This window comes from Ambystoma mexicanum, chromosome 6q (assembly GCF_040938575.1).
Source record: "Ambystoma mexicanum isolate Mex_15411 chromosome 6q, UKY_AmexF1_1, whole genome shotgun sequence".
Classification (NCBI taxonomy): domain Eukaryota; kingdom Metazoa; phylum Chordata; class Amphibia; order Caudata; family Ambystomatidae; genus Ambystoma; species Ambystoma mexicanum.
Window position 1 is genome coordinate 990793336 of NC_090937.1, and position 16419 is coordinate 990809754.

The following is a 16419-nucleotide window of genomic DNA, read 5'->3' on the forward strand; positions in this document are numbered from 1 at the left end:
TGTTCCAATTTTAAAGCATATCTTCGGCGTCACACACAGTGATTCTTTAGTTCAAGATTCTGATATTAGGCAATCTTTTTCCGTTTATGAGTACTGTAGGTTTTGCCAAGAAACCGATCGCAAATGGAGAAATTTGACACGTGTTATTACTTATAATATAACCCAAGGTGATGTATGTTATTTCATGACATGCAATGCACAAGAAATTGGCAAATGCCAACAGATCAATTTAACCAAACAGCACAATCATGCAAGGTTTGAGCAGCGACTGTGTACGCGAGTGCCACGCACGTGCACCAGTGTAAAATAATACTATGTCTTGTAATCATACAGTGATAGCTGCCAGTCATTTGAATCATGTGAAATTTCCAACAGGATGGCTCTTTTCATGTGGCAACATCACATAAACTTATATTCCAGCTAACATTTCTGGAGGTCCATGTGCTTTAACTCGATTAGGACTAATGATGTTTCCTTTATACCCAGCGATAACTCGAGGTAAACGGTCAACTTTCGAATCCGTAGGTCTATCTCCTGATTGTGATTCACATGTACACTTATCAGAAGCTGAGGTTCTAGCATTAACCCTTTCATTAGTGGGAGTTTGGGGTTTAGCTGCTGGGGGTTACAAATCTTTGATGAAATTAGCATGTTTAGCAGTCAAAAGCCTTAATCATACTTCACAGACATTAGAAGAATTACTCTTTGATAGTCAAGTTATTAGAAAAGCAACTTTGCAGAACAGAGCTGCTGTTGATTGTCTATTGCTAAAGCATAATTTAGGGTGTAACGCATTTGAAAGTATGTGTTGTTTCAATTTAAGTGACCAGTCACGATCCATTGAAAGTCATATTTGAGGTATCTCATTTCTCAAGTGTCTCAAGATCATACTGGGAATTGGTGGGATTGGTGATTTTCATGGATACCCGATATTGGGGGTACACTACATTACGCTTTTGCTTGCATTTTCATTATATTAGCTATCATAATAGCTTGTTGTTGTTGTATTCAATGTACTCCTAATTTAGTTTTAATGGTTCGTCAGGTTCAGAGACCGGCTCCTTTGCCACCGGGCTATGGTAGGTAAATATCCAAGGGTGGAATTGTTATGCTTGAACTAAAATGGCGCTGGTGTGCAGTGCATTCTGGGAGCGCTCGGAGCCATGATGGATATTTACTTCATGCCGCAGTGAAAAGCTGCACACATTTTGCTGAGTGTTAGATTCACGGTGCTGAGGAAAACATGCTTTCCAAACTTGGTATGCGGTCAAGGACATTTCTGCTGGGAAAGCTAACTTTGTTATGGTTTGTTATGAGCATGTTTTTTAGAGGAGGGAGGCACCCTGCTCCTTGAGGGTGGCTGTCGATTGACCCAGCTGGCAACCAACGACTGCTCATCAATACGCAAGTGCCATTTCCAGAAGGTTCGAGAATTGCCACCCCTTTTCCGAGTGTGCATATATGCGGGGCCCCGGGGGTGGTCAGGTGAGACTTCAGCCGGAGGAGGATTCTTACGTCCGGCATTCCTGTGAGCTGTGGTGCTCTCGGCCTGGCTGTTCCCGGGGTCTTCCAGCTGCTTCTGGGTGAGATGAGGAATCCAGTTACGCTCACGGTGATGTATTTCCTTTTGAATTCTTTGCTTCTTCTGTGATTTATGTCTACATTACTTCTGTGAGTTATTTCTATGTTATTACTGGTTGCTTTTAAACTTTGAATAAATAGCCGTATAAGTGCTGATTATCTTCTAAGAGTGTGTGGTTGCGAGTTATTGCGTCTTTCTGCGTTCAAAGTATTGGCTCTATAATTGCATTGGTGATTTATGAGTTTGCGTGCACTTTGGGGAGAGCAATACACCGGGTGAAGCGGAAATGGAGCTGTGTGGCCGTGGCATGCGTTTTCCCCTTGCCGCACGCACAGCGCACTTACTTTGTGTGATGAAACTAAACAGATTTCTTTTTCTTTAGCTCCCCGCTAACGCCCAGGTACCTGGCTGTGAGGGCACGATTTCGATCAGCAGGCCCTGGGGTGCCTGGGGCATGGCAACGGAGCGTGGTGACTTGCATTGGCTTTCTTGTTAGCTGACGTGTTGGCGCCTCGGGGATGGGTGCGATACCGATCAGCGAGCCCTGGGGGTGCCTGGAGCGCGGTGCAGGTCTGGTTTGCCCTGCTATAGTGGGGCAGTGTTGGGTGGGCCTGCGCATCCCACCCTTCGTCGCCAGTGTGATGTGTTGTCCGGGCGGGAGGCTAAGCCTGCAGGGCTTGTGGAGCGCAGCACGGCGGGCACGCAACAGACACGGACACAGTGGCTCTGCAGTCAGAGCGGGAAGTGCCCTTTGTGGGCTTTCCCCTTGCCTTTATTCCTTTGCAATTGACGCTTGTCACGTGGACAGCACACTTCCGTAGTGTATGGATGTCTGACGGACCTGGCAGCTTGTGAATGGATTGCGTTGCGTTTTTTTTATTTTTTAAAACCACCACTGCCCCGTTTCCTCGCCTGCACACAGAGTGATAGAATGGTGCATGCAGGATTTTTCTGACGCATGATGTGCTTTCGTATTTACTACACAAGCACTCATGTGCAGCAGCTAATTTGTAGTTTGAGGTACGACTATTGCATGAGGTAACAGTAATTACTGAAAATGACTCAGTGAGATCCAGTCTCATTGTCACTGCAATATACGCTTGCCCGCTAAAGAGAAAGGTGCGAGGAAGCCAGAGGAAAAGGAATAGGAGCGGAATGTGGCATGTGACCCAGGCCACATGTCACTTTCAGCTCCAACTCCTCCCTACTGAGCACCACCTACTCGTGCTGCGAGTCCCGGTACAGCCTTCACCCCGATGGGTGAGGAATGGGCGGGGGCGCCCTAGACCTGGTGTGGCGGCCCCCCCCCCTACCCCCATGTACCACGGGAGCCCTCACTACGCCAGTGGTCTTCATCTACTGCCAGCGACGCTATTTTGCACACTATATTGTTTTCAGAATCAGACACTATACATGTTACCTCTACATGTTTCTGCCAGTTCCCTTCGATTTCTCAAAAATCTTTTTGCTTACAAAATTGCCAATGAATGATCTAGCCAGGTATCTCCAAACGGCCAGGTACCTCCAAACGTGTTGCCTTCTACATCAGGCGCAAACTAGGAGATACGTTGAGAACTCAGACTCCACCTATAATGCTCAGTATCAAAGACTTCAGAGAATCGGTTCTCTGCTGCAGCTGAACTATATTTGCAATGTTTAGGTGATAAGCGTTAAGAAAATCTGGCATTGGGATTTGCAGTGCCAATTCCTGTTGCAGAGTCTGCAAACATGGCCCAAGGACATGGGCAAATAAAACAATGTCAGTGCTACACTGGATGAACCCACTCCAGCCGACCCATGGAGTGGAGGGCACAACAGCAGCAGTTAGGTCTCCTAGGACAAATTGTGCGTGGGAAAAGTAAAGAACTTCGCCTTATGGCTCTGGGAATGCCATTGGATGGACCGATTTCACAGCCATTTTATCCTTGCATCAAACTACTGAGGCTATTCGAATCAATATAGATGCTTCAATTTTGCAAACATAATGTAAGAGTGATAGTTGTAAAAGAGGAAACGAGGACCAAGCCCAGTGTGCATTATGTAATGATTCCAGCATACAGTCCTTTCTTACAGACAGATATGTCAAATATAAATATCTGTGGTGACTTTTTATGTTCCGAAAATGCTCTCTGAAGTTAAATTAAGCAGGCAGGAACCCTCTCCAGTGCAATATTCCCCTTTGCCTTTATCATTGGGTATTTCAAATGAGCACAAAAGGAGTGTGCCAGATTGTGCATCTAGGAATGATAACCTATCAAAAAAATAATGGATACAGTTATTGTAGGTTTTGAGAAGATGCTTTGCTGAGTAAGACAAGTAAAGTTCTTATTAGGACTACAATTTGCACTTGATGTGATCATTATAAATAAACGGACAGTTTTAAAAAGAGCCGGTTTAGAATGTTTGTAAAAATAATTTGCTTTAAAAAAAGCTACTTTTGCATAAAAACACAGCCATGCGTTAACAGATCTGTTTTTTTGTCTAGTTGCACAATGGTCAGCAACAGTTGAGGTGGCTCCAGCAAATGTACACACGGCAAGAATAAATTCACACAGAAAGAGAATGAGAAAGCGAGAGTGACTGCGCATGCGTCCTAGACAAGAGTTTGGCAAGCTGGGCACAGGTAGGTATTATATTATCTCAAAGTGATTAGGCTCTCTCTAACTGAAACAGAATTTCTGGTCTCTAGAGGGAACCAAAGGCATGCTTTCATCATCGCCTTTGCAGAGATAGACCAAAAGCAGGGTGGGTATTTCTTTATCTTATATACTGAATACCCTAATCGCATAACCTCATGTGCTCAACCTTACACGTACCATATGTATTGTATATGAACTTAGTGTAACGAAACCGACTGCAAAGCCTTCAATGTTCATAATGCCCTTCTCCTACAATGCATCTTGCTGTGCACAATGTTTGTTCAGATGAAGGTCGTCCTCACTCTTCTGTTTTCTAAGGTTTTCTAAGGTTAAACAATACTTTTCTGGCAATTGTATCATCAAAGCTCGGTACTGTTAACAGATCATATTTTTCAAATGTACATCTAATGTGGGTGTACAGTACTGCAGAGCCTTCAACTACATCCAGATGTTCTAGGGATATAGATATATATATATACACACACTTGCAGAAATACACAGTGCTCACTAAACCTTTTAGTGCAGTGATCTCGAGTTAGTTGGCCGAGCCAACAGCAAATTCGGTCCTCATGCCAGCAACTACATTTTGAGTAACATGGAAAAACAGCACCCACCACATAAAACTCACACATATAATGTTACAGTAGTAATCGTCAAAGCCAAAAATGGTTGTTTGCATGCAATTGCTTATGGACAGTGTCCTAGTATGGCCCAAGCCCTGCAATGCCACATAACTTTTATCAAGAATGTTCAGACTGTCAAACTTTAAGACGACCTAGAGTGCTTGGAAAACATGACAATGGCAGTTAGGTGCCATACAAATATCACAGAACTAACTGGGTGAAGGCACATGCATGCGCTCAGGAATTAGCCATCTTGTGTTTTTGATTTTATCCTGGGAGGTAGCACTTTGTGATATGATGTATAATCAGAAGGCAGGGTTTGTAGGACCGATTTGTGGACGTTCGCCTGCTACCAAGGCAAGAAAAAAGGACAAAGGTAGTTTCACAAATACAAGAAGTAAACAAGAACTACATAAAATAAATGTGCATATACATTCCCAGTTTTTCATTCTTTTCTGAGAGTTTTGTGGGTAGTCCCGGTGGTCAGTTAAGTGTGTTCCAGAGCTCGGGTCCTCAGACTGGGATACCTACTTTCACGCGATGGCACTTCTGATTTGATGGCCAACAGCAAAGCAAACAAGTGTATTAAAGCTACTGCGGAACTACCAGTATCCGGGCACATAAATAACCCTATTTTCCATAGGGTGTAAAATGGCATGGAAGCAGGAAATTAGTAGAGACAAACACTAGTTGGCCGTTCCCACACACATGTTCAATGCTTTCCTTATTCCCTGCGTAGCACTGAAAGACTCTGTGCATTTCCTTGTGGCACGAGGTAAACCGAATTCGTCTCCATCCACATCATCATTTTGACGTGAACAGAGAGGCACAGTCCATGAGAGGTAAGCACAGATCCAAGTGTATTCACCACACCATGCAGTGTTAGGCGCGGAAACCTAGGGATCACCCGGGTTGCCATATCCAACATTACATTATAGGGTGCATGTCCAAAATCCCCTCAGGATAAGCCTGCATGGCAGAGTGGTCAGGCTCCTTCTGATCGATTCACCCGGCATCAAAATTATGCCTCAAGTAATTCAACAAGAAATAAGGGATTTTCTACATTTCCTAAGGCAGTTGCATAAAAGTTCTAAAACTACTAAATAAGCGTCTTAAAATTTTTTTTAAAAAAGAAAGAGACAATGGTGCACTTTGCTGTGCTATTACAAAATATGTTCTAGGTCTCGTGGCTAAAGCTTCCGCCTGACCACAAATATGCAACAATGTCATTCACCTGCTGAATCTCCTTGTGTGCTGGTATTGTTCTTTCTGTGAACCCCTGATGCTTAAACCAAGAGCATATTGTCTGCAGTGATCGATAGGCACAGCCCCAGCCATTGTCATCAACACGGTCTTGCATGTAATGATGATATGTGTAGGTTCCCTGGACAAGGAATGTCTGTTCAAGAAAGAACAAAAGAAAGGAAAAAGTATATCTTCTTGTTTTACAACCATTAATACAAGTATGTACCATGCATCTATTATGAAAAGGTGAATTTGACCTCGAGTCAAGATTGACAAAGATTGACAAAGGAAAGCAGATTCATGATGCAACTCACGAATAGCTACCACTATTGTGATTTGTGTATAAGCTAGTCAGGATCGCCTAGATTTGAAGTTCAATTTAGTCAGCTAGAATTGCGATCGTTTATTTCACCTGAATAGCCAATATCTGACTAAAGTGTGAGCCTTACTATTTAGCATTGTGTTAATTGGAAAGTAAGTTGTGTTTCTTAGGCTCTGCATTGCTATCACTACATCTACCGCATTTCCGCACTACAAAGAGGCTTCAGAGTGGGAAAACTACAGTTCCAATCGGCCCCAGCTGCCTATTTGTCCTGTGACCAGGCACAACTGCGCCGGCGCACCAGGAACCAGCCGGTCATCGTCCGGCGAAGACGGCTCGATAGAAAACACTGTTACTTTATCGCAAGTCCAAACGCCGCTTTGCCTTCCCCTTTCTACACATTTAGAGAAATTAGGATAGGTTATCTCCATAGCTACCTAGCTCATGGCGTATCCCCCAATGTGCATTTAAGCCTGCTAGCCTCTCGGAACACTGCTGACTATCGCACAACAATGTCAGGGATTAGTATTCCACTGCACCAGGTTTTGGCGGACGTGAACGTTAAACCATGGGTCACCCAAAAGAAATCTGCTACTAGCCATGCAAAAAAAAGGCATGATTCACCACCATCAATACATAGCTAACGCTGAAAGCAGATCTTACCCTTGAGTCTTCCACAAATACGTGTGCTGATACTGCATAGAACCCTGTACCCCAGTCACTAGGAACATCCCAGAGCCCACACTTGCAAGAAAAAATACAGACTTATCTAGCACAAATGGCTTGGTAAATTTAGATACATTATCGCTTTAGTTGGCAACACATGAAGGCAGGCTTGCAGCCCCAAATCAATATTAAATATACCAAAGTAGCAAGCCTTTTGTCTGATATCTCGTGAATCACCAATGGTTCTAATAACTATATTTGATGGTTCAGACATCAACATCGTGTTACTCAACACTAGGTCACTAAGTAAACACGCTTTAGATATTCGTGATTATCTTACTAATCATAACCTAGACATTCTGCGTCTAACCGAAACACGGTTGACGGAGGCAAGCGGTCCCATGATTGATATGGCAGTCCCTGGGGGATATTGTATTATTTGTAAAAACTGTGCTCAGGGTCATGGGGGCGGAGTAGCAGCCATTGCCAAAAAACGATTTCCGTTCTTTGAAAGCCCTAGTGAATGTGATAAATGGGAGATCCTCCACCTGGAAATTACTACCACCCCTTGCAGCTGTCTCAACCTCATCATAATTTACTTAGTTGACTTATTTCAGGTGTTAAAAACAACTAATGACCTTAATTGCTCCACCTTGTTAGTGGGGGGGGGGATGTGAAGCGATGACTTCACAATTCCAGTGACAAGAAAGCAGCCGCTTTGGAAGAAGTGCTCAAAGAGATTAATTTTAAGGTTGAGAATACCAAACCTACTTCCAACTCTGGTAACATCCTGGATTGCGAGATTGAGAAATGTGAACATTGAAATAAAAAACACCTCCCCATGCGTATGGTCTAACCTCTGCATAACCAATTTCACGGTCCAATTAGAGGACATCCCTAAAAAGCCAATCAACCCGTTTAAAATGGTTTATAGCCGTAATTTTAAAAAGATCAAAACACCTCAGCTGTTTTCAAGCCATTATGGCTAACACATGTAACTCAGACTCCCCGGAATTCATAGTGGAGACTTACAATGATGCTCTGACAAGAATGTTGGAGAAAAAAGCACGTTTAAGAATAAACTGTAGGGAAAACACCAACCATAAATAAATGGTATACCTTGCATCTCTCTACTCTGAAGAAACAGAAAAGGTGGGCTGAACAACTTTGGTTGAAACATTCAATTGCCCCTAATAAGGGTAAATGGAAGTCACCAGAGCTAGCCCATAAACATAATATCACAGCCAAAAATAATGTCTTCAATGAAGAAATATCTGGGGCCAAAAAACAAACCAAGAAACTCTTAGAGAGTGCCAAAGCTCTGGTACAGCCTATCCACCCTACGGACCAGGACTGTGACGATGTCCAGCAGGATTTTGCTACCAACGTTAAGGTGGCCCATGACAAAATACACCAAGATCTGGAAAACGGTTCCAATGGCCAGACGCTGGCTTTCATGCCTTGAATACATCATGAGGAACAACCTAAATTAATTAAACACGTGACTAACCGAGAGATGGATACAATCATGGCTTTAATGCACTCCACGTCCTGTCGAAAAAACATCATCCCAGCCAAATTAGTGCTGGACAACAAAAATATCTTCAGTCCGTTCTCACTAGACTGGTTAGCTCCTCGTTTGACCATACTTCTGTTCCAGAATGAATAAAAGTTGTTTCTACTAGACCTCTGGTGTAGAAAGTGGGACTGGACCCTAAAGATGCAAAAAATGTAAGACCGATCACAAATTCAAACTTTCTACTGAAAGTCTTGGATAAAGTGGCAACCAACCAACCGCAGGCCTTCCTAGAGGTTTCTTCCATACTCCACAGTAAACAATCGGGGTTCAGAGCCGATTACAGTATGGAGACGGTCCCAATAGATCTGCGGACTAATATGCTCGAGTTCTTGGACCAGGGGAAAATTGGGCTTCTTGTCCTCCTCGATCTGCCCATGGCCTTTGACCTGCTCGATCACAATCACCTGCTGTACACTGTGAAATATCTGGTGCATTGTGTCCCCCAAGGAACAAGCTGGATTTAATCATTCTTATCACACAGAAAATCCTCAGTGTGCTGGGAGAGTCCCTGATAGGAGACTCTCACAGAGCAGGGCCATCCAGAGACTTCAAAGGGCAAAGTGGGTGAAAAGAGGTGAGAAAGTGAGAAGGAGAGAGGAGGGCCGAGGGGGGCTTGAGAGCGGGTGAGGGAGAAGCAGGAAGCAACTTCAACATAACAGCAAAGCAGCAATCTAGATTCAAGTGTCCAAAATCAGGGGGAAAAGCCTAGGTATCAACATTCAGCAGAAAAAAGCAAACACCTAGATGAGAGTGTTCTGGAAGAGGGGAAAAAGCCTAGGTATCTGCATGCAGAAAAAAGAAAATGACTTTTAAAATTGAAAGGGTCGGGGAACACAGGACACAACATGTCCTGGGACATTGATTCCTATGGCAGGCCTGGGTGTCCCAAAATGGGGTAGACCCGAAGTCCCTACAAAATCAGCATGTAGCTGCCATCCTCCCATATCCTTCTCTGTGTGGCAACATACAGGTGCCCAAAAACACACACTGGGGGTACCAAGGTGTACCTCTACCCATGGGTGCCATAGGGGTATCCTATGGGTTTTGGTCACCAACAATTAAAGAATGAAGTACTGCACAGCCAGGGGCCCAAACGAGACTCCTATGCAGAAAGAATACAGAAAACAAACACTAGGGAAGTAGTAGGATAAGGGCGGGGAGGACATGTCCCTAAAAGCCTTTCCAGCATCACAATGAAAAGAGCAGAGTCCAACTTTCATTACTCGTGCAAAATAATTTCTTGCTGAATCACTACCACAGACATGTTTCAAATTTTAAATTGTGGGCATTATTAGGTTCCCAAAATACGCTTTGCTTTTATACAAATTGTCAGGCTTGGGTCCCATGAAGATGTGTGACCTGACCTGGTGCCACTCCCTCGTCCACTCCCCCATAAACCACACCCACCCTAACTCCCAAGGAGGAGAGGATTCTCAGAGTAAATATTTTCCATTGCCATCAGCTAGACTCCCCAAAGTCCCCGCATTTGGTTTGGGGACATATTACTGCATTTTTTCCCCTCAGCATTTATATGGTTGGTAAAGGGTTGGGGGTAGGAAACTGAGTAGTGGAGTAAAGCGATTTGTACATTTCTGCTGCATTATTCTTGTTGTATTCATTATTCTTGCTGTATTCATCGCAAGCGCCCGGATGCCCTAGGGCCAGGCGGCGCTATACAAATAATAAACTAAACTAAACTAAAGCAGAGGCGGAAGAACAAGCTTATGGGGGCTGGCCACCACAGATATGTTGCAGTAAAATTCAGTGTAATGTAAACTGTGGTAGGATGTCATAGATCCGATCATGACCATCATTGCATCTACACTTTAACCAGCTAGTCAAGAGTATGTTTCCGACTGCCTTACTAGCTGCCTGATGTATGTGAACAAGGTATTCATGCTCGAAAAGAGTGTGAGCTGTCCAGCTGGGTAGGCATTGATTTAACACCCCACCCACTACAACCCCAAGTAACCTGTTCCTGCTTCACCTTTCTAGCTTTGAAAAGAAGGCGCTCTAAACATTCTATTTCTTATTTAGGACAACGCTGGAAAGACAGATCTATCTATCATCTCTCCAAGGTTAAATTGACCTCTCTATAGATGCGGTAGTGTGCCACCCATCTAAAAGGTGGAAAATTACATTCTACAATGCTAAGAAAATCTTCAGCCTTCCAGTTGGGTACTTTTTCACTTAACAGGATAAAGCAATTTAAGATAAGCATTGGCAAAGACAAATGTGTTGCACGTTTTGTAGACATGGGATAGGCATTTGCTAGGCAATGCTGCAATGGTACTACCTGGCCACAAGATGTCAACAGGTGGAAAATGAAGTGATGACCTGGGCATATGATAAAAGTGTCTGGCAAATGCATATCTAATACCTATACAGAAGCCTAAACTGTTGGCTTTGTCAATACTTGTTTTTAAAAGGACAGGGAACAAATGTTTTTATTACATCAGTAGCAGTTACAACTACAAGCCGTTAACTCCCAGCCGACTGCTTAGAAATAACACTAGCATTGGGGGGGAAGGGTGTTGCGCACACACCAGCCTAACCGAGAATGCTTTCTAGAGCTGCCCAGTGTCCGGATTTGCTGCAGCGTTTGTCCATAAAGCGACGGAGAACAAAAACTGAAAGTTCTGTGTTAATCAGATGAATATTGACTGAGCTGTTCACCCTAACGTGATGTGCAGAGGAGCTGAGAAGTGCCGACTGCCAACGAGATCCAGGAGCTACTTTAGGCTGCAGGGGGAGCTGCGCCTAAGGCCGTGCAAGGGGAGGAGCTACCCGATGCAGGCAACGGACTGACGACGTCGCAACATAAATTCTTTGTGGAGAAGAGAATGCTTTGGTGAAAGCTTGCCCCCTCACATTTGCTTGACGGGTAAAGCGGCACACCCTTTTATTGCCCATACACAGCGGGCAAGCCTTGCAGTGGCTGCCCGACCCGTGCCCTTCACTAATTTACTTGTGATGGAACATGTGGCATAAATCCTTTTGGGGGACAGACCGAAGCATGCGGCACCCAGGGGAGCTGGTTGGCCGCCCTTTACGAGCACCTGGTCTCTGCCGGAACTGAAGCCGGAGTAGAGGCCGCGGCGTCACGGGTGTCACGCTCGAGACTGGTGGCGGTGAGCTCTTCAAACATACTGTGGAGGTGGCCTTTCCACGTGCGCTTCCTCCCGAGGCACCGCCGAAGGGGAGAAGACAAGCAAACAACACCTGGATCCAGGTGGCGTGGTGGGGGCAACCACAAACACCGTCCCGTGGACCACACAACAACAGCAGGTGAGAGAGTCCAGCCCCTATCCCCTTCCCCGCGACTGGCACCCAGTGCTCCACATAAGTCCAGGCCACATTCTGCTCTGAGCTTTGTGCCGCGACACGAGGCGGGCCGGTCCTCCTCTGACGCTGCCATGCTACAGAGCATCTGCAATTGCAGCGGTCCACCCGTGCTCTGACATCCTTCCCGAGAACACCAGCCGGGTTAACGCCTTGCTTGGAGGAGGTGATAGTCGCCCTAGTGTGGATCACTGGGGTGCCACACAGGCATTCCCGCCCCCCATGCTAAATAAACAATAGAAAGCCAACACTGCAAACTGAACACATACAGCGTGGGAGAACACACCCCAGGAGCTGGCTGACGAGTAGCACAGACAAAATACTCCTCGGTATATAGGTGGACCTTCGCCCCAAAGTGGGGACCCTATTAGCGCCCTGGGTGAACGCCTTAACAGTGGTGTGGGCAGACTGTGGTGACGGACCTCTCTGTGCGCCCCCCTCCTCCATCCGCAACAGCTTGTTCCTTGTGGCAAACTAAGAGCAGCGGGGTGAGGCTCTCAGCAAACTTCATCCGAAAGGCCACTGTAAGCGGTACGCTTTAGCCACACTGCCAGCCGCAACTTGCTCTGCCACCCACAAGCCTGTAATCAGGCCGTAGGTGGGGTCCTTCCCGCACTTCTACACGATTGCTCTTCAGAGTGCCGGCGTTGGATATAATCTGCCTGGATCAAGACACGCACCTTGACTGCTTCTGTAGGCTGGGAATTCTGCCTGACGGAGGTGATGCCATTGTGGGACAAGGCAACGCAGTGCCCTATGGAACTATAAGACCCTACATATACTACATAACCCGATAAAGGGGGATCACAACGAGTCGTAGCCACATTGCCTTACAGATTTGACACGCCAGCCTACGCTCAAGGCAACGTGGGAGAACACAATCCACACTTACACCCAGGGCAGAGTGCGAGTGAAGATACAACAGTCACTGGCCTTGCATTGCCGTGGCCGCCCGCCTAAGTAGGGCTACCCGAAACGTGGGCAAGCCACAGGGTGGCTAACTCCCAGCTCCCAGATACCCCCCGAACCCACAGACACGGCGACAATCCTAACTGTTCATCGCCCACCAACTTAACTGCAGGGACAGAGACACGATCCTCCGTTTGGCCAGGGACGCTACACTATGAGGAGAACAATATACATATTTATCCGGATTTTGCGGCAGGGATATAGGCCCAGAGGAGTTTGGGGCAATATAGCGGGACAGCCTGTTATTCTAGTAAACACTTACATACCTAATACAAACTAACCAGAATTTTACCTTCAGGTGTTACACATGCTGACCCCACTGGATGATGCCTGGGTGATATCGGGAGGAGACTTTAACACAATCCTTGACATCACCCTTGACATCATCCAATACTCAGAGGTCACCCACTGAAGCGGCCACCACCTTACATCAGATACTAATACAGTTGCCTTTGATAGACGCCTGGCGAATCCTTCATCCATCAGACAGGCACTACTCTTACTATTCCTCTGTGCATGAATCTGAATCACGTATCGACTGCTGGCTCCTTACTGCCTCTTTCTCAAACACAATGGTGAGCTGTGATCTGCAATCAGGTGCATTATCCAATAATTCCCCGGTCTCTCTGCTGATTGAGGTGCCTGATATTCCCCCACCTGCTAAACGGTGGAGCATGCCCTCTGCCCTTCTCAGAGACCCTAACGTGACGGAAACCCTTCACATTGAAATTGAAGAATTTTTCACTATTTTTCACTATTCACTATTAACAGGGGCTCGCTACTTAAATCCGTTCGCCAAGAGCTGACACGGGTGGAGACTACGTGAACTAGAGCAGAAATACAGCGACACACATAGTAAATATATACTTGCAGATATCAATAAATTGTTGAATGAATTCCTCAAATTAGCTGGCAGGGAAATACAATACATTGCTGCCCCCACGAGGGCACGTAGATATGGGGAAGGTAATAAAGCGGGACGATCCTTGGCCATCATGATAAAGGCTGAATACTACCGTAATCCAATAGCCAGTGTCCAAATAGGTGACGGCACAGTGGTTACTAGATAGGATGAAATAAATCAAGCATTCTTACAATTCTATGCGGACCTCTACTCCAACCGAGATGTCAAAACCACACAGGAAACGGAGGAATATCTGAACACATTAAATCTCCCGAGACTCCCCCACACTGGCTTTGGAATTACCTGTTACCCAGGATGAAATAGTGGAAGCAATGAAATACCATACTTCTAGGAAGGCCCCCGGGTCAGATGGGTTGTGGGTGGAACTGTATAAGGAATACCAGGCCGAAATAACCCTAGTCCTGTTAGATATGTTGGAGGCCAAGGGTATACTCCCCAAATCTGTGGGAAGCAATAACAGTGTTGTTAAAACATAGGCGTCCACCCCATGATATGTCCTCATATAGGCCCCTCACCCTAATTAACGCTGATGCTAAGATCTTCGCCAAGGTTCTCGCGACCAGGTTTCTTCCGAATGTACTCAGGCTGGTTCACTCAGACCAATGTGGTTTTGTCCCTACCTGATCCTCTGCTCTCAACCTACGCCGACTGTTTGGCTTTATGGCACAAATCAAACCAAATGCTAAATCAGTGGTTGCTGCGCTAGACGCTGAAAAAAGGCATTTGACTCCGTGTCCTGGGAGTATTTATTTGTGATACTTACGTGCTTTAGAATAGGCCTCTACTTGATAAAATGTGTTCGACTACTGTACACTAATCCAGGAGCCAGAGTCCTTACTAATCATACCCTTTCCTCGTTGTCTCTACTTCGGAGGGGCACCAGACAAGGCTGCCCCTTCTCCCCTATTCCATTTGCTATGACAGTGAACCAATGGCGGCATTTGTGCGAAAGAACCACGGTTATGGGGGTATCAGGATGACGAGCCCACCCCAAATCATTTCGCTATATGCAGATGATGCACTCCTTTATATTCGGGACCCCAAATCAAACCTAGAACCAATAATGGTGGATATACACGAGTTCACCAGATATTCTGGTTACAAAATGAACACTTCCAAATCCGAACTGCTCTCAATTACTCCTGCGACGGTATGCACAGCGAATGTTAGTGGGTTTAAGTGGTCACCTATCTGCGTTCTTTATATGGGCGTTAGTGTCTAAGGGAGCAACAAACGCTGTATTTAGACAATTACGATAATTTCCTACAATTATTAACTACCAAGCTACAGATATGGACCAAACTCCCCATCTCCTTGGAAGGACGGATCACACTTCTGAAGATGGTGGTCCTCCCTAAACTCATCTATTTCTTAGGCAACATCCCACTCTGGCCCAGTAGGGTGTTCTTCACAAAACTCCAGTCTCTGGCCACCTCTTTCATATGGAATGGAGGCCCAGCCAGAATGAAAAGCTGGTTGAGCCATACGATACTGGGGGTATAGCTGCACCAGACTTTGAACTTTATTATTTAGCGGCACAGGCCCAATTTGCCAAATACTGGTATGACCAGCAGGACACCGCTACATATATCCCGATAGAGAGACACGCAGCATCCCCCACTGATCTCTGCTCGGTCCTGTTTAGCAGGCGCCACAGAGACCCATGCAATTACGACCCTGCTAGCGTTAAGGTGCACGCCTGGTCCATGATCTCCAAAAGGCTTAAGATAGAGATACCCTACGACTCGGAGGCTTCGCTGTGGCATTTCCATGGTAATCCCCCCACATTTGATGAGGCCCTGCAAAGAACTTGGGATCCAGACAATCAATTGAAGATGCGTGACATGTACCGTGGAGGTAAATATGCGTCTCTTGAGGATTTTATCAATATTATTGGTGGTTGTCAGCTCAAAACACTTCAATTTTACCATATGAAGGCTGCCTTTGGCGTGAGTTGGCCAATGTTACTTGATGAACCACCCTCACATGAATGTGTACGGGCTGTAACCTCCAGTGTCGGGGCAAGGGCAGGGATATCCAAACTCTACACTTTAATACAGTTGAACTCTCCAACCCTGAATAACATTAAGATGATATGGGAAGCAAATATGGGCATCGAGATCAGCAAAGAAAAATTGACCAAATATTGCACACTATCCAAATCTGTATCGTTAAAAACCAGTCTCCGTTTGATCCAATTCAAGATACTTAATCAACTGCACTACACCCCGGTTAAAATGTCCAAATTTACTGAAAATTGGAGAATGCCCGAAATGTGGGGATCCATGTGCAAACTCCTTTCATATGTATTGGGCATGCCCTTCAGTTGCTGGGTTTTGGAGGGAGGTAGTTGATGTCATTGGGAAAATAACGCACATTCCGCCTCCTCTCACCCCTCAGAAATACCTATTCTGGGACATTGGCAAAGTGGCTGAAACCACGAGAAGACTGTTCAATGTGTCCTGTTTTGTCGCCAAAAGATGCACATTACAATGTTGAAAAGCCACACTTGCACCCAGTTTTGAGA

The 16419-nt window shown here is 45.5% G+C and overlaps 1 protein-coding gene across 2 annotated transcripts in view; it reads right to left on the reverse strand.

Annotated features, from left to right (window-relative positions):
• UFSP2 (UFM1 specific peptidase 2) overlaps nucleotides 1-16419 on the reverse strand; it is a 356824-nt gene that overhangs the window by 144288 nt on the left and 196117 nt on the right. The window contains exon 8 of one of the 2 annotated variants that reach the window (XM_069631513.1): nucleotides 6079-6243. The exons of the other annotated variant lie outside the window; for it this stretch is intronic. Within the exon in view, the coding sequence (XP_069487614.1) occupies nucleotides 6079-6243 (165 nt within the window). The remainder of the gene's footprint in view (nucleotides 1-6078; nucleotides 6244-16419) is intronic. 2 annotated transcript variants of the gene reach the window in all.